General features: G+C 35.3%; 1 protein-coding gene across 4 annotated transcripts in view; it reads right to left on the reverse strand.

Annotated features, from left to right (window-relative positions):
* The window catches only part of UGGT2 (UDP-glucose glycoprotein glucosyltransferase 2), a 197,451-nt gene that overhangs the window by 17,340 nt on the left and 163,854 nt on the right, over nucleotides 1-16,257 (reverse strand). For all 4 annotated transcript variants that reach the window (XM_074299372.1, XM_074299374.1, XM_074299375.1 and 1 more), the window contains 3 exons: nucleotides 14,478-14,638; nucleotides 13,808-13,922; nucleotides 4,976-5,092 (listed from right to left, as the gene is read on the reverse strand). In XM_074299372.1, coding sequence (XP_074155473.1) covers nucleotides 4,976-5,092; nucleotides 13,808-13,922; nucleotides 14,478-14,638 — 393 coding nt within the window. The remainder of the gene's footprint in view (nucleotides 1-4,975; nucleotides 5,093-13,807; nucleotides 13,923-14,477; nucleotides 14,639-16,257) is intronic.

The following is a 16,257-nucleotide window of genomic DNA, read 5'->3' on the forward strand; positions in this document are numbered from 1 at the left end:
TCTTAAACTTTCCTTTAGCACTTTTTTTCCCTATTATGTAGAAGGCAACATCATTTTCCCAGTTCCTCAAGAATCATTCTTGACTTCTCACTTCTACCTCTTCCAACCTATTGCCAAAGCCTATTGATTTTGCCTTTACAGCATTTCTCTAATAGGCTCTCTTTTTTTCCTCTGATACTGTCACCATTCTAGTACAAGCCCTCATCACCTAGTGCCTTGATTATTGCAATAGTCTGCTGGTGGATCAGCCTCCTGGTGGATCTTCCTGTCTCCCTACTTCATCCCACCTTTTAATTAGCTACTAAACTCATTTTTCTAAAAAGCATTTGAGTGTTACCCCTCCTACTCAATATATTGCGCGGGATCCTGTTGCTTTCAGAATTAAATAGAAAATCTCTCTTTGACATTTAAAGCCCATTATAATCCAGAATCCTCCTATCTTTCCAGTCCTTTTGCACCTTACTTCAATCCAGCGACACTGTCCTCCTTGTTGTTCCAAGTATAATATCCTTTGTGTCCCAGCTCTGGGCATTTTCTTTGCTTGTCTCCCATGTCTGGAACATTCTCCTTAATCAATTCTATATGCTGGCTTTCTTTAAGTCTCAGCTAAAAATTTACTTGATATAATAAATCTTTCCTAATCATTCTTAATTTTAGTGCCTTTACTCTATTACTTCCTATTTATCTTTTATATAGCTTGTTTGTATATATGTTTTCAGGTTGTCTCCCTCATTAGATTGTGAACTCCTTGGGGGCAGGAGCTGTTTTTCATCTCTTATTGTACCCCTAACACTTAGTACAATGCTTGGCACATAAGGAATATATTAAATGATTACTGATTGAATGAATAGTTTATCAAAGCAAAGAATAAGAAGTGAAATAAACATGAACAAGATTAATAGAATTACAAAACTTGAAATCACTTGGGAAAATTCATACCATAGTCCTGTTAGAATAAGCTTTAACAAGAATAATTAATTTTATAATTCCATATCTATGAACATTTATGGATTAGTTGCTTGTGATGGTCTTTCCATCATACCTCTTATTGCTTACTAATTTAAATCACCATAGCATATTGAGCAATGAGTAAAAAAAAATCCAAGAACCCCCAACCAAAAATTAAACTCGAAATACAAAAATTAAAAGGAGAAATCAATAAAATTGAAAGTAAAAAAACTATTGAATTAATAAATAAAACCAAGAGTTGGTTTTATGAAAAAGCCAATAAAATAGATAAACCTTTGGTAAATTTGATCAAAAAAAAGAAAGAGGAAAATCAAATTGATAGTCTTACAAATGAAAAGGGGGATCTTTCCACCAATGAAGAGGAAATTAGAGAAATAATAAGGAGTTACTTTGCCCAACTTTATGCCAATAAATTTGATAACTTAAGTGAAATGGATGACTTTCTCCAAAAATATAGGCTCCCTAGATTAACAGAGGAGGAGATAAATTGCTTAAATAGTCCCATTTCAGAAAAAGAAATAGAACAAGCTATTAATCAACTCCCCAGGAAAAAATCCCCAGGGCCAGATGGATTCACATGTGAATTCTACCAAACATTTAAAGAACAATTAGCCCCAATGTTATATAAATTATTTGAAAAAATAGGGGATGAAGGAGTCCTGCCAAACTCCTTTTATGACACAGACATGGTACTGATACCTAAACCTGGTAGATCGAAAACTGAGAAAGAAAATTATAGACCAATCTCCTTAATGAATACTGATGCTAAAATCTTAAATAAGATATTAGCAAAAAGACTTCAGAAAATCATCTCCAAGATAATACACTATGATCAAGTAGGATTTATTCCAGGAATGCAGGGCTGGTTTAATATTAGGAAAACTATTAATATAATTGACCATATTAATAATCAAATTAATAAGAACCATATGATCATCTCAATAGATGCAGAAAAAGCATTTGACAAAATCCAACATCCATTCCTACTAAAAACTCTTGAGAGTATAGGAATAAATGGATTATTCCTTAGAATAATCAGGAGTATATATTTAAGACCGTCAGTAAGCATACTATGCAATAGAAATAAACTGCAACCTTTCCCAGTAAGATCAGGAGTGAAACAAGGTTGCCCACTATCACCATTACCATTCAATATAGTACTAGAAACGCTAGCCTCGGCAATAAGAGCCGAGAAAGAGATTCAAGGAATTAAGAGTAGGAAATGAGGAAATTAAACTATCACTTTTTGCAGATGACATGATGGTATACTTAGAGAACCCCAAAGACTCTGCTAAAAAGCTACTAGAAATAATTCAAAATTTCAGCAAAGTGGCAGGATACAAAATAAATCCACATAAATCCTCGGCATTTTTATATATCACTAACAAAATGCAACAGCAAGAGATACAAAGAGAAATTCCATTCCAAACAAATGTTGAGAGTATAAAATATTTGGGAATCCATCTACCAAAGAAAAGTCAGGAATTATATGAGAAAAATTACAAAACACTTGCCACAAAAATAAAATCAGATTTAAATAATTGGAAAGACATTCAGTGCTCTTGGATAGGCCGAGCGAATATAATAAAGATGACAATACTCCCCAAACTAATCTATTTATTTAGTGCTATACCAATCAGACTCCCAAGAAACTATTTTAATGACCTAGAAAAAATAACAACAAAATTCATATGGAAGAATAAAAGGTCAAGAATTGCAAGGGAACTAATGAAAAAAAACTCAGAGGAAGGTGGTCTAAGTGTACCTGATCTAAAGCTATATTATATAGCAGCAGTCACCAAAACCATTTGGTATTGGCTACGAAATAGACCGGTAGATCAGTGGAACAGATTAGATACAAAGGACAAAAAAGGGTACATCTATAGCAATCTAATCTTTGACAAACCCAAAGATTCCAACATTAGGGATAAAAATTCATTATTCGGAAAAAACTGTTGGGAAAACTGGAAATTAGTATGGCAGAAATTAGATATGGATCCACACTTAACACCATATACCAAGATAAGATCAAAATGGGTCCATGAATTAGGCATAAAGAGGGAGATAATAAATAGATTGGAGGAACAGAGGATAATCTACCTCTCAGACTTGTGGAGGAGGAAGGAATTTATGACCAGAGGAGAACTAGAGATCATTATTGATCACAAAATAGAAGATTTTGATTACATCAAACTAAAAAGTTTCTGTACAAATAATACTAATGCAAACAAGATTAGAAGGGAAGTAACAAATTGGGAAAATATTTTTAAAAACAAAGGTTCTGACAAAGGTCTCATTTCCGAAATATATAGAGAACTGACCATAATTTATAAGAAACCGAACCATTCTCCAATTGATAAATGGTCAAAGGATATGAACAGACAATTCTCAGATGAAGAAATTGAAACTATATCCACTCACATGAAAGAGTGTTCCAAATCACTACTGATTAGAGAAATGCAAATTAAGACCACTCTGAGATACCACTACACACCTGTCAGATTGGCTAAGATGACAGGAACAAATAATGACAAATGTTGGAGGGGATGTGGGGAAATTGGGACACTAATACATTGCTGGTGGAGTTGTGAAAGAATCCAGCCATTCTGGAGAGCAATCTGGAATTATGCCCAAAAAGTTATCAAACTGTGCATACCCTTTGACCCAGCAGCGCTACTACTGGGATTATATCCCAAAGAAATACTAAAGAGCGGAAAGAGACATATATGTGCCAAAATGTTTGTGGCAGCTCTTTTTGTTGTAGCTAGAAACTGGAAGATGAATGGATGTCCATCAGTTGGAGAATGGTTGGGTAAATTGTGGTATATGAAGGTTATGGAATATTATTGCTCGGTAAGAAATGACCAGCAGGAGGAATATAGAGAGGCCTGGAGAGACTTAAATCAACTGATGCTGAGTGAAATGAGCAGAACCAGAAGATCACTGTACACTTCAACAACAATACTGTATGGGGATGTATTCTGATGGAAGTGGAAATCTTCAACATAAAGAAGATCCAACTCACTTCCAGTTGATCAATGATGGACAGAGGTAGCTGCACCCAGAGAAGAAACACTGGGAGGGGAATGAAAATTGTTAGCACTAATATCTGTCTGCCCAGGTTGCATGTACCTTCGGATTCTAATGTTTATTGTGCAACAAGAAAATGATATTCGCACACATGTATTGTACCTAGACTATATTGTAACACATGTAAAATGTATGGTATTGCCTGTCGTCGGGGGGAGGGAATAAGGGAGGGGGGGTAATTTGGAAAAATGAATACAAGGGATAATATTATAAAATATATATATATATATATATATATATATATATATATATATAATAAAAAAAAATCCAAGAAAACTGATGTATGTAAAATATACATAAAATGTATATTTTAAAGATTTAAATGATGATGTAAAATATACATAAATTCCCATTATTTGACTATTTACATTTATTCCTTTCAACAGGGTTAGACTATCCCTCCATGCCTTTTCATTCTGATTAATTTATACCCGTGTCCTTACATAAAGTATACATACAAGAACAATGCAACTCGGTGAAGGCCTTCTCCTGGACCAACTTTTTTAGTTTTTCAAGTTTTTCAGACTCCGTAGAAAATAGTAGTTGTAATTACTATCCATTGAGTGAGAAAATACACAATGCCAAAACTTCTCCAAGTTAATAACACTTTTAAATTAATTTATATTTTCTTAATCACAATAATATCTACATATATTTGAAAAATACATTACTCATGCCATACAGTTAGTTAGAACTCAGGATCAAAATAATAGTGCTTGATGTGCATAAGAATCCCTGGGTCTTTTATAATAAATGAAAGTCTTGAAGGATAACATTTCCCTAGATGTTCTTTGGTCACCAATGCAGTGAAGGAACTCCACCAGAATTTCTCTCTTAGTTTTGCAGTAAGACCAGGCTTCTTTCTTTTCTACTTTTTCTACATATTGTATGCCTTGAGAAATACAAAGAAACTTACCAGATCAATTGTTTTGGCCTTTTTTTTGGATTCATCATCACACCATGTTTCACACCACAACCACTCTTGAGGAAGAGACTTAATGGCAACTTGGTGAATCATATTATTGGGTAGGTCCTATAAAAAAAATCATATGTGCACTTTATATATATACATATGATGCCCAAAATAAATATAGTCAAACAAAGCAGGAGAATAAAGTAAAAAAGATAGTACTTGTAACTCATAAAAACTCTCTCGTTATTAGCCCCTTCCCCCTACATCTCTTATCTACTTTCCCTCCGACATCCTAGTAAGACAGATAAGATTTCTATTCCCATTTGAATATATACATTATTCTCTCTTTGAGCCAATTCTGATGAAAGTATCTTTTGGTGTATACAGATAATTGTAAGAGGGATTAGGGGGTGGAGTAAAACAAGCCATTTTTGGGGGTAGACCAGGAGAAGGGAGGTCATGGAGATCCTGCGTCCATTCCCTTCACTCCTACTCCTAAAGACCAAGAATAAAGACCAAGGACTTTTGTTTATCCTGCCTCCAGTTGATTCTAAGGCATCCAGGGTGATAATTTGGTCTTCACATATGCATAGAAGTTTTCTCATTTTGTTCATATCCTGTTCTGTTTTTTTTTTTCAATCTTTACATTTTGTTTTATTATTTCTTGGTTTCTTAAAGCTTCACTGGCTTCCACTTGCCCAATTCTAATTTTCAAAAAATTTTTTCTTCTTTAAGATTCTGTATCTCTTTTTCTAGCTGGTTAACTTTTTTTTTTCAGGCTGAGGCTATCTTCTGAACCCGGCAAGCTCCAGGGTTCCTCACTGCTGTTTCTGCAGAGCTAGCCTGTAGATCTTGACATTCCACCCTGGTTAAACCATGGTCCTGGGGTGTAGAGGATTTGGACAGTCTAAGCTACGAGTCCAGGGGAGACCTTACAACTCTCCTGTTCCTGTGAGAATCAGGCTCAGGCTTCAGCATGTCCTCCAGGAGACCCCCCCCATCCCTACAATGCTCAAGGCTGCTAAGAAGTGAGGCAGAGAGGTGCTGGCCACAAGACAAGGTGTGCTGTTTCTTATCTCAGGCTCTCTATAAAACTAAGTTAGCTATGGAATAAATGGAGTTGTTTTCCATCTCCAACCCTGACTGGTGCTTTAGTCAACCTATCTTCCTTCCCCCAGGGCTTAGCTTCTTTCTCAGTTTCAGCTCAGCTGAGCCTTTAGAAAAAGTTGGTGCCCAAATGGTTCTGGAGGAAGGACCCTAAGCCACCGTAGAGACCAGAGGAATACTCCATTAGGCTCAGGAGAGTCCCCTTAGGAGAGAAGTAAGGGTAGACTCGGAAATACACACCTTACAGTGGGCACGTGCGCGCGCACACACACACACACATACACACACACACACACACACACACACACACACACACACACACACACACACAGGCTGAGGAGGAAGAAAAAGAGGTAGTTTGCAGAGTCTGCAGAAGGACAAGAAAAAACAGGGTCCCAAACAGGCATGAAAGAAGCCTCAGACAAAAAGAAAGCACTGTGGTATTAGAGGGAAAGGATATTTTAACTTTCTCCCTAACTCGGGTAGAAAGAAGCAGGAGAGCCTCTCTAGTTTGTCAGGCTAATAACGGATACTAGAGAAGATGGGCCAAGTTCACCTCAAAATCCCAGAACAAGCTAGGAAAACTTCTCTTAAGGAGGTAAACAATTAAGTTGATGTTATCTAAAAACCAAAAGAGGTGTCTCTGACCACAAAAAAGGAAGCCTAGAACAAGCTAGGACTGAAATGAGTAATGAAACATCAAAATATAAAGGGAAGAAAATTGGGAGGACACTCCCAGGACTAATTGAGTATATCAGGCCTAAATCTGTATGCAAAAGTGCTATGTGTGTAGGTCTGCCTTGCATTCTGGATTCTATGTTAAAAGTTAGCAAGCTTGTGAAAAACAGGCTAAACTGAAATTCATTCAGAGTAGTAATTCTTCCAGAATAGCTCAGAGTGTATTTGTCTGAGGACGTAGAAGTGAGAAATGCACAGACTGAAAGGGAGTGGAGAGTTTGGGAACTTTTGAGAAAACAGAAAAGCAGTGTGCTATCACTTTAAAAACTCCTGGAGGCAAGGAGCCTGTAACTTAGTTATCAGAACTCAGGTTTGTGGAATCCTGCCAAAATGATCTGGTATTTCTGCCTTTGCTTGTGTAAGTTAAGAGGACTATTGGTAATTACTGTGCATGTGAATAAGGGAGAGAGAGGCTAGGTAACATTACCAAAACAAGATGGTAACATATTGAAATAGGCATTCCTAAAGGGACTAACGGCTGTTTTCAACATACTATTTCAGCAGTGAGACTGAGATATCCAGGTTTATCTAAATGACCCATTCCTGGCTCTGCAAAGGGCCTATGAAATAGGTGCTGGGGATGCAGAGAAGTCAGCTTGTAAAAATAAATAAATAAATAAATGAAATTTCAGAGACAAGCCTCTGTTTTTCTGTCTTAGCTATCTGTTGGATTTTCAAATACTCTAGAAACTTGAGACAAGAACAGATTCATTACAAAATCTTAATGATTTTCAAAAATTGTTAGGTGATATTAACTGACTTTGACCCATTCTACATCAACTTTCCCATTAATTCTCATTAATTAATGAAGAGGAGACTCTTCATTAAAATTCTCCTAGAACTCTATTTTCAGAAGCAAAATGTGAACTATATCTTGTAGAGAAAACTATCTGAGGCCCAATTAATAAGAATACTTCCTAATGAAAAGCTACAAGGGGCAATATATCAATCATAGGGAATTAACCCTGCCCTTACAATTAGGATTCACATTATAAGCTTAAGAGTAAGTCATGAAATGTACCAAAACAGTCTGGTTTAAAGCTCCCTGGTGCTAAGAACGTCTCTTTCACTAAGATCCAGCAAGGAAATCAAGATCCGTTCACAGATTTTTTTAGCCCATTTGATACAAGCAGTAGTGCATATGGTGGGGGATGGGACTGCAGCTAAATCACTGATCAAACAACTGGCTTTGGATAATGGTGATGCCAATTGTAAGAGAACCTTGGCAGGTGTTCCTAGGGAAGCTGCTATAGAAGAAATGTTTAGATGCACTGCTAGGATGGGGTCCCAAGCTCTTTAAAAGCTCCCCTTGAGTGCGCCGTTCCCCCTTTCTCTACTGTTTCCATTGAGATGAGCTTCCATTGCCTCAGGATACCATTGCCCTCACTCTCCCTCTGCTGCTGTGTTCTCAGGTTCTGCAGTGTTGCCTATAGTATAGAGTTCAGGGGAAATTGTTACTCATATGGAGGAGGAAACCCCTCCTTGGACTCTGCCTCAGGGAAGGGACTCCAACCTAAACACAAACAGTTTCATCTTTGTTATCTGGCTCAGTCCTGAAACCCAATGAATTCAATTCAAATTCTAACCCTGGCTGAAACTCAGCCTAGAGCCAACCTGGGACTCCACCTATAAGCCCTCTTCAGCTTGCAGCCAAAGCCCCCTATTATAAAAGAGCCAAGCTGGAGTCCTCTCTTTGCAGAGGTCCCAAACATGGCAGCCTCACGCCTGCCATGTCAAAGGATTTCTGCCCACTGGAACCATTCTGGCTCTGGTGTCTTCCTTTCTTTACCTAACACCTTTTAACCTTACTTCCAAACCTCTTTTATCAATCTAGGTTTTCAGGTCTGTAAATTCCTTTACAGGGGACTCCTGCGCCGCTACCAGATCTCATTTAACAAACAGAGGAGGGGAGCTCTATTTGATTCCCTGTACCCTGAACCTGCCACTAGACCTCCATTAAACCTAATTTCATTTAGGCATCCCTTATCTAGTTCTTATCAATATGGACCACCACAAAACTAGGGACAAAAGTGTTTATGGTGTTATTTGGTTCCTAGAGATAAGGGATAGTGTTTTCTAGGGCATTTTCACATCATGTATTTCAGTACTAATTACCATTAGTATTTCCAAAAAAGTTCACCATGGGAATAATTGCAATTTTTCACTGGTTTTTGAAAATGAAGTGGTAGAGAAAGTCTATGAAGAATTTGATAAGATCTTCCAAATTAAAATATATACTCTAATACTTGGTGACTTCAATGTAAAAGTGGAGAAAAGCGTCATTGAAAAGAAACATGAGAAAGCATCATTCAGGAAAACACATGAACAAATAGAAAGACTGGTAAATGGCAAAGAATCCTTATACCACTGTTATGAAGAAACTGTTAGGTGGTGGACACAGCAAGTACCAAATGACACCGTAAAGAATAAAACAGATGACTCTGACAGGAAAAGATTTGCTTTTGTTGTAGGAGTTTTTCCTAAGTTTTTGTGGCTATAGTTGAGTAATTTCAGTTGTGTACAATTTTTTGTGACCCCATTTGGGATTTTCTTGAAAAATATAACTGGAGTGCTATGCCATTTCTTTCCCCAGTTAATTTTACATATGAGGAATCCTATGTTTGAACTCATGAAGATAAGTCTTCCTGATTCCAATCAACCTAGATTGATAAAAGGGCAATGGTATCCTGAGGCAATGGAAGTGTTTGGCTCATCTCAATGGAAACAGTAGAGAAAGGGGGAACGGCGCACTCAAGGGGAGCTTTTAAAGAGCTTGGGACCCCATCCTAGCAGTGCATCTAAACATTTGGCATTCTATCCACTACACCACACAATTAGTAAATGTTTAAGACTGGATTTAAACTTGGGGACATGAGTTTTCCCTGACTTTAATCCTGACACTTTATCCACTGGCATCATCTAACTGCTCCTTTCCTAAGAGATCTTAATATCTATTAAATCACTGATTTATCAGAACTAAAGAAGAATAATGAGAAAAAGATCTGATGTAAAACTAAAACATTTTAATGAGGAATTATTTTAAAAAGCAATTTGAGATTTAAAAATGTGAAACAGATATCAGAAATGATACTGATGTAATGATAATTTCATCCAAAAGTTTTACCAATGTAGATTAACTATCTCAACAAAGAAGACCGAAAAAGCCCTTGTACCTTGGTTTACAAGTTTCTGGGTTCCTTGCTAAATGAGAGAGATCGATGAGAACTAGATAAGGACCTAAATGAAATTAGGTTTAATTGAGATCTAGTGACAGGTTCGGGGTACAGGGAGTCAAATGGAGCTCCCCTGCAATCCCTGTAGATTCAGCGCAAGGATAAATGAGATCTAGTAGCGGTACAAGAGTCCCCTGTAAAGGAATTTACAGACCTGAAAACCTAGATTGATAAAAGAGGTTTGGAAGTAAGGTTAAAAGGTGTTAGGTAAAGAGAGGAAGACACCAGAGCCAGAATGGTTCCAGTGGGCAGAAATCCTTTGACATGGCAGGCGTGAGGCTGCCATGTTTGGGACCTCTGCAAAGAGAGGACTTCAGCTTAGCTCTTTTATAATAGGGGGCTTTGGCTGCAAGCTGAAGAGGGCTTATAGGTGGAGTCCCAGGTTGGCTCTGGGCTGAGTTGCAGCCAGGGTTAGAATTTGAATTGAATTCAACAGGTTTCAGGACTGAGCCAGAAAACAAAGATGAAAACTATTTGTGTTAAAGGTGGAGTCCTTTCCCTGAGGTCAAGAATCCAAGGAGGTTTTCTTTTTTAAGAGTTTTGGGGTTTCCTCATCATTCCCCTTTTAAGCAGTTAAAGCTTAAATTCATTTAAAGGAAAAAAAGACTTGGGGCAATGTCCCTTGTTGAGGTAGGGTTGAAGATTTTCTCCAAGGATCTTCCGAGTAGCGGGGTCCCCTCTTCAAGATGACTGCCCAAGATCAGGTTAAAAGAAAAACTAATATATAAAGACAAGTTTCAAAAATTCTGTTTCACAAAGCAAAGAGATATAATGGAGAGAAAAATCAGTTTCAACAAGTCAGGCAAGATACTAAACAAGGCAAAGTCATCCCATGGGCTTTCAAGGATGAAAACGAAATGAAACACAAACAGTAAAAAAATTGAAATGGTTTGTCAAAATCATTATGACAATTTAAGGATAGTGGAACCATTGTAGTTGGATCCCAGTATCACAGTCACAGATGTGTTATGGAGGAATTATATAGTGGAATAGAGGAGTTATATAGTTATATAATTGTAATGACACTGAGAGATTGAGATATAGGGTGTAGCTAAATTCTAATTAGAATGAATAAGGATTCCTGTGAGCACATTATTCAGATTCTGACTATTTAAAGTTACAATAATACATAACATATGATAATTAGCTCTACCTCAATAGAAATATGAAATGAAAAAATTAAAATACATTTATCTGTTTATTATCATAATATCAAAGGATAAGTTAAAAACATTTTTTTAAATTTCCAAGTATGAAAAGCAAAATAGTAAAAGGAACAATATTTTAAAAATTACTGAATCTTTTACCTAAATATAAGCTAACCCTGATAATAAAATTAAAAAAACAGCTACTGTCATTTAACGTATTTTAGCAGTAGACTAAACTGTTTTCCTCTTTATTTTTAAAACTTCACACTTAGGCTAGGAGCACAGAGCTTTAGACACATCTTGGTGAATTTGAATGCTCACATTCTCATACAATGACCCAAGTATAGTTGAATAACCTGAGGTATTATTTAAAATCAGTAATTATTTACAAGTGATATTGTATATGGGTAACATTTTTCAATAGTGAGGCTAAAATAACTTTGAAAACCAGGCTTTGAAAACCGCTTTATTTGATCACCTAAGAATTAGAAAGGATCAATGATTGTTAAGAGTCTCTCAGAGTTTTTTGTTTGTTGTTGTTGTTTTTGCTGAGGTAATTGGGGTTAAGTGACTTGCCCAGGGTCACACAGCTAGAAAGTGTTAAATGTCTGAAATCACATTTGAATTTAGGTCCTCCTGACTTCAGGGCTAGTGTTCTATCCACTGCGCCACCTAGCTGTCCCATAGTTTGATTTTTTTGAGACTAATAAACAAATGTTGGTTTTAATTTAAAATTGTCTTCTCCACTTCCTTCTAATAAAAAAATTAGGTAATCCTTACACACTTTAAATCAAGGTTGAATTATTATTATTTTTCTTTAGAAAGCTAATTTAGAAATCATTCTTTTCTAGAATAAATCTTTGTTTCACATTAATAATTTCTAGATCTGTGTGTCCTTTTTCTAAAATTTTCTTCAAAGCATCAAGGTTTTTAGCTCCTACTTCATCCTCTTCTGTATTGCTTATTCTCCATGTAATTTTAAAATTACATTTGATTTAGCTGAACCAACCAATACTTACAATAAAAAATTTCTGCAGCATCTATTTTGTTTTCCTCCCCCTGCTGATTTAAGTAAATTTGAAGCTTTTATTTGAATGGTTGCTCTGCCAATAGGAATATGTATTTTTTAAAACTATAATCTTTACTCTGTACTGCTAAACAACACTTCATTTCTATCACTGTTAACATTTCTGTTCCTTGTAGTTTGAAAAGTACAAGGTGACACATATTTTATATCATTTTATATCAGAGAGTTGGGAATTCAAATATCTGGTTCTATTTTAGAATTACCATGGCCACATTCATACTACTCAAATATATTAATTGTAAAAATTTAACAGCAAGTTGTCTTTTTTTTTTTTTTTTTTTTTTTTGCATTGGTAGTATTTCCATCTGAAATAGCCTTATTTTCTATTCTGTTAAGGGCGCTTAAACTCTGGGCTGTGGGCTACGCTGGCAAAGAATTTGGAGGATACGTAATTAGCAAAGCTAGAAGTTCTCAGTCTAAGACAAATTATTTGTGACAAAATTTATAAATAATAAATTGCTAGGAGTAGCTAAGTGGCACAATGGATAGAACACCAGCCCTGAAGTCAGGAGGACCTGAGTTCAAATCTGGCCTCAGACACTTAACACTTCCCAGCTGTATGACCCTGGGCAAGTCACTTAACCCCAATTGACTCAGCAAAAAACAAAAAAAAACCAAAACAATAATTTGCTATATAATACATTTAAGTTGTATGATGAGAATTTGATGAAAATGTTTTTGTTCCAGTAAGGAGAAATATGACTCCATAAAAAAGGAATCTATTTCTTAAAATTTCAATAGTCTGAATATTAGGAAAAGGGGAAGCAATTTCATTATGGTGTCATGTGTGTCATCATAACATGGATTTAAAAAATGCTAAATTATATGTTGAGTATTAAAACTACTTTTGTAGCTCGAATTTTTTTGTAGACTGTTTAAAAAAGATTCTTTTGATGAAAAACTCACTTTAGCCATTTCAGTGATTTAATAAATAGATTTAATTTTTAATTATAAAGTATAATTGTAATACAAAGATAATTTTTAAAAATACAGGCCATTAGAAACTGAAATAACTTTTCTTTTTTTTAAAGACCAATTGTCATAATCAAAAGTGAAGATATGTCAGATTAAAGGAGATAAGGCATCCTGGTTAAGAGTTAACTCAGTTATTCCATACTGTAGCATTCTCTCCTCTCCAAATTTAGGTATTATTGGAGTTATTTTCCATTTTTTTCTGTATTTTTTTTTTTACTAGAATTGACATATCTCGATACTTCAGTGATGAAAACTTCTATCAATGCAGACTAATACTTTCTCTGTCATTTATCATCTTAAGAGATGGTCAACTGACTTTTCCAGGGTCAGAGAGATAGTATATATCAGATATGAGACTTGAACTTTATTCTTCCTGAATTTGAGGATATATCTGTAATGTTAAATCATATTGATTGTATTTTAAAAATTTTTGGATGTGTTTTTTAAAATGATGTTATATTTTGCTCAGACCATATCAAATTATAAATGCCATATGTTGTAACTAAATAGATAGTTTTTTTTTTTTTTTAATTAAACCATTACTTACCTGATCTAAGTTGGACAGGCTATTTGGGTCCTGACTAAGAGCCTGGTACTGACCTCTAAGTCTATCTCCAGCTGCAATTTTTCTGAATTTCTTGAGATCCACAACATATAAGGCACTGAAAAAGAAATATTCCTTAGTCCATGTTATTATTTATTTCCTTTAAATTCAACTAGATTAAATGATTCCTTACTATTTTCTCTGCTTTGGATAGAGCACTAAGCTTTAGGTTAAGAAAATATGAGTTCAAATATTGTCTCAGATACTGATTAGTAGGGTGACCTTGGGCAAGTAATTTAACAACCTTTCTGAGCTTCAGGTGCTTCAACTGTAAAATGCATGCATGTGTGTGCGTGTTATTCTAAAATCCCTTCCAGCTCCAAATCTATGATCCTGATGTATACACACTCATGGGAAGTATAATTAGCCAAAAAATGCAAATAAGATTCTGTTCTTGCTAATGGAGGAATTAAGATTTAAGATATCAGTGCCACTGAGACCAGAGAAATTCAAATTCAAATATATTAATGTTTACTTTAGCATTCATTTAATAGAGCAGAGTGAGAATTTGTTAATTATGTAAGAGTATATTTTTTCCTCACAAATTTTTTAGACAGCAGAAAAGTCACTATCTGAATAAATTATATAGATTAAAAATTGTTAATTTTCTTACCTGATATGGTACTTTCTTTTTACTAAATGAGAAGCCCAGTATCCCGATTTCCAGAAACGGTATCCATCCATTTCAGTTCGACTATCACAAAATGGTGTGTAACCATATGGTGCGCCACCAAGATCAAAATCTCTAAGTTCTTTTAAATCTGTTCTCACAATCTAGAAATTAAAAATGTATTTTTTAAAAAAATCTGTTAGAGATTAATAAAATATTGACCCTATACACATACATTGTAAATCATCTTGTTTTAGAAACTTCTACTTTGATAAATATTCTCAAAATATAATTTGGGTCAGTTAAAATATCAAGAGATAAAAGGCCATTTAGTCTAATCCATGCCTGAAAAAAGAACCCTTTCTATAACATCCCTATTAAATTGTCATTTGGTCTCTAATTGAAGAAGATCTCTAGGGAAAGGGATACTTCCAGATACAGTCCAATTCCTTCTGGTAGCTCAAATTGTTAGAAATTTTTTCCTTTCATTAAGCTTATATCTCTTTCTTTGCAATTTCTAACCATTGTTCCTGTGACAAAAGAATTATACTTTCTACTATGTTTTTTTAAAATTTAATTTAATTTTGGGGGGTTACATTTCTAAGTTCCAAACCATCTCTCACCCTCCCTCTTTTGCACTAGAGAAGGCCATCATTTAACACAAATTAGATAAAGAGATTGTGTATGTATGTAAAACCATATTATGTATACTTCTATTTTTTCAGTTCTTTCTCTGTAGGTAGCATCTTCCTTGTAGCTGATCTGAATATTTCTAATATTCAAAATAGCTTAGTTGTTCACAGTTATTCTTTGAACAATGTTGCTGTTAGCTGTATATAATGTTCTCTTGTTTCTGCTCATCTCACTTATTATTTTATGTTAAGTCTTTCCATATTTTTCTAAAGTCAACCTGCTCATCATTTCTTTCAGTGCAGTATATCACAGTCACATATTATAACTTGCTTAGCCGTTGCCCAATTGATAGATAGCCTCTCAATTTCCAGTTCTTTGCCACCACAAAGGTAGTTGCTAAAAATATTTTAGAATATACAAGTTCTTTTCCTTTTTCCTTGATCATTTTGGGAAACAGACCTAATAGTGGTATTGCTAGGTCAAAGGGTATTATAATTTTATTAACTTAGAGGATAATTCCTGCATGCTTTCTAAAATGGTTAGATCAATTCACAGTTCACCAACAGTGTATTAGGGTCCCAATTTTTAGCCATCGCCTCTAACATTTGTCTTTTCACCCTTATATTATTTAAGCCAACCTGATAGATATGATGCTTGCAATATTGATTTAAAGCATTTTTTCATATGACTATAGATAGCTATAGAGAGCCACAGATAGTGGTGAACCCTGGGTGAGATATAAGACCCTTTAATCCAGTAAAAGGAACCCTGCTGACAGTGTCTGGTTCTGCTCTCCATTTCCCTTTAAGGACTCTCAAGTTTTCCTGAGAAGTTAGGGGGTATGACAACCTGTGTTGTAATTAAAGCAGAGTTATACCAAGTGGCAAAGAGATATCTATATACGATACCAAGTTGTTTACGTGGTCCCATGTGAGCAATGTGCTACAGTTATGTAAGGGTATATAAGACTGAAGAAATTTGGAATAAACGGACTCCATGTTTGACCATTCATGTGAGTCCCGCCTCTTCATTCCTCTTCTAAGACCAAGGACTTGGGCTGATACTGAGATCCTCCAGAGAGCTAGTTCAGACATTACTGATAGCTTTGATTTCTTCAATGAAAAACTGTCTATTCATATTTTTTGAGTAA

The sequence above is a fragment of the Sminthopsis crassicaudata genome, chromosome 3 (genome assembly GCF_048593235.1).
Source record: "Sminthopsis crassicaudata isolate SCR6 chromosome 3, ASM4859323v1, whole genome shotgun sequence".
Classification (NCBI taxonomy): Eukaryota; Metazoa; Chordata; class Mammalia; order Dasyuromorphia; family Dasyuridae; genus Sminthopsis; species Sminthopsis crassicaudata.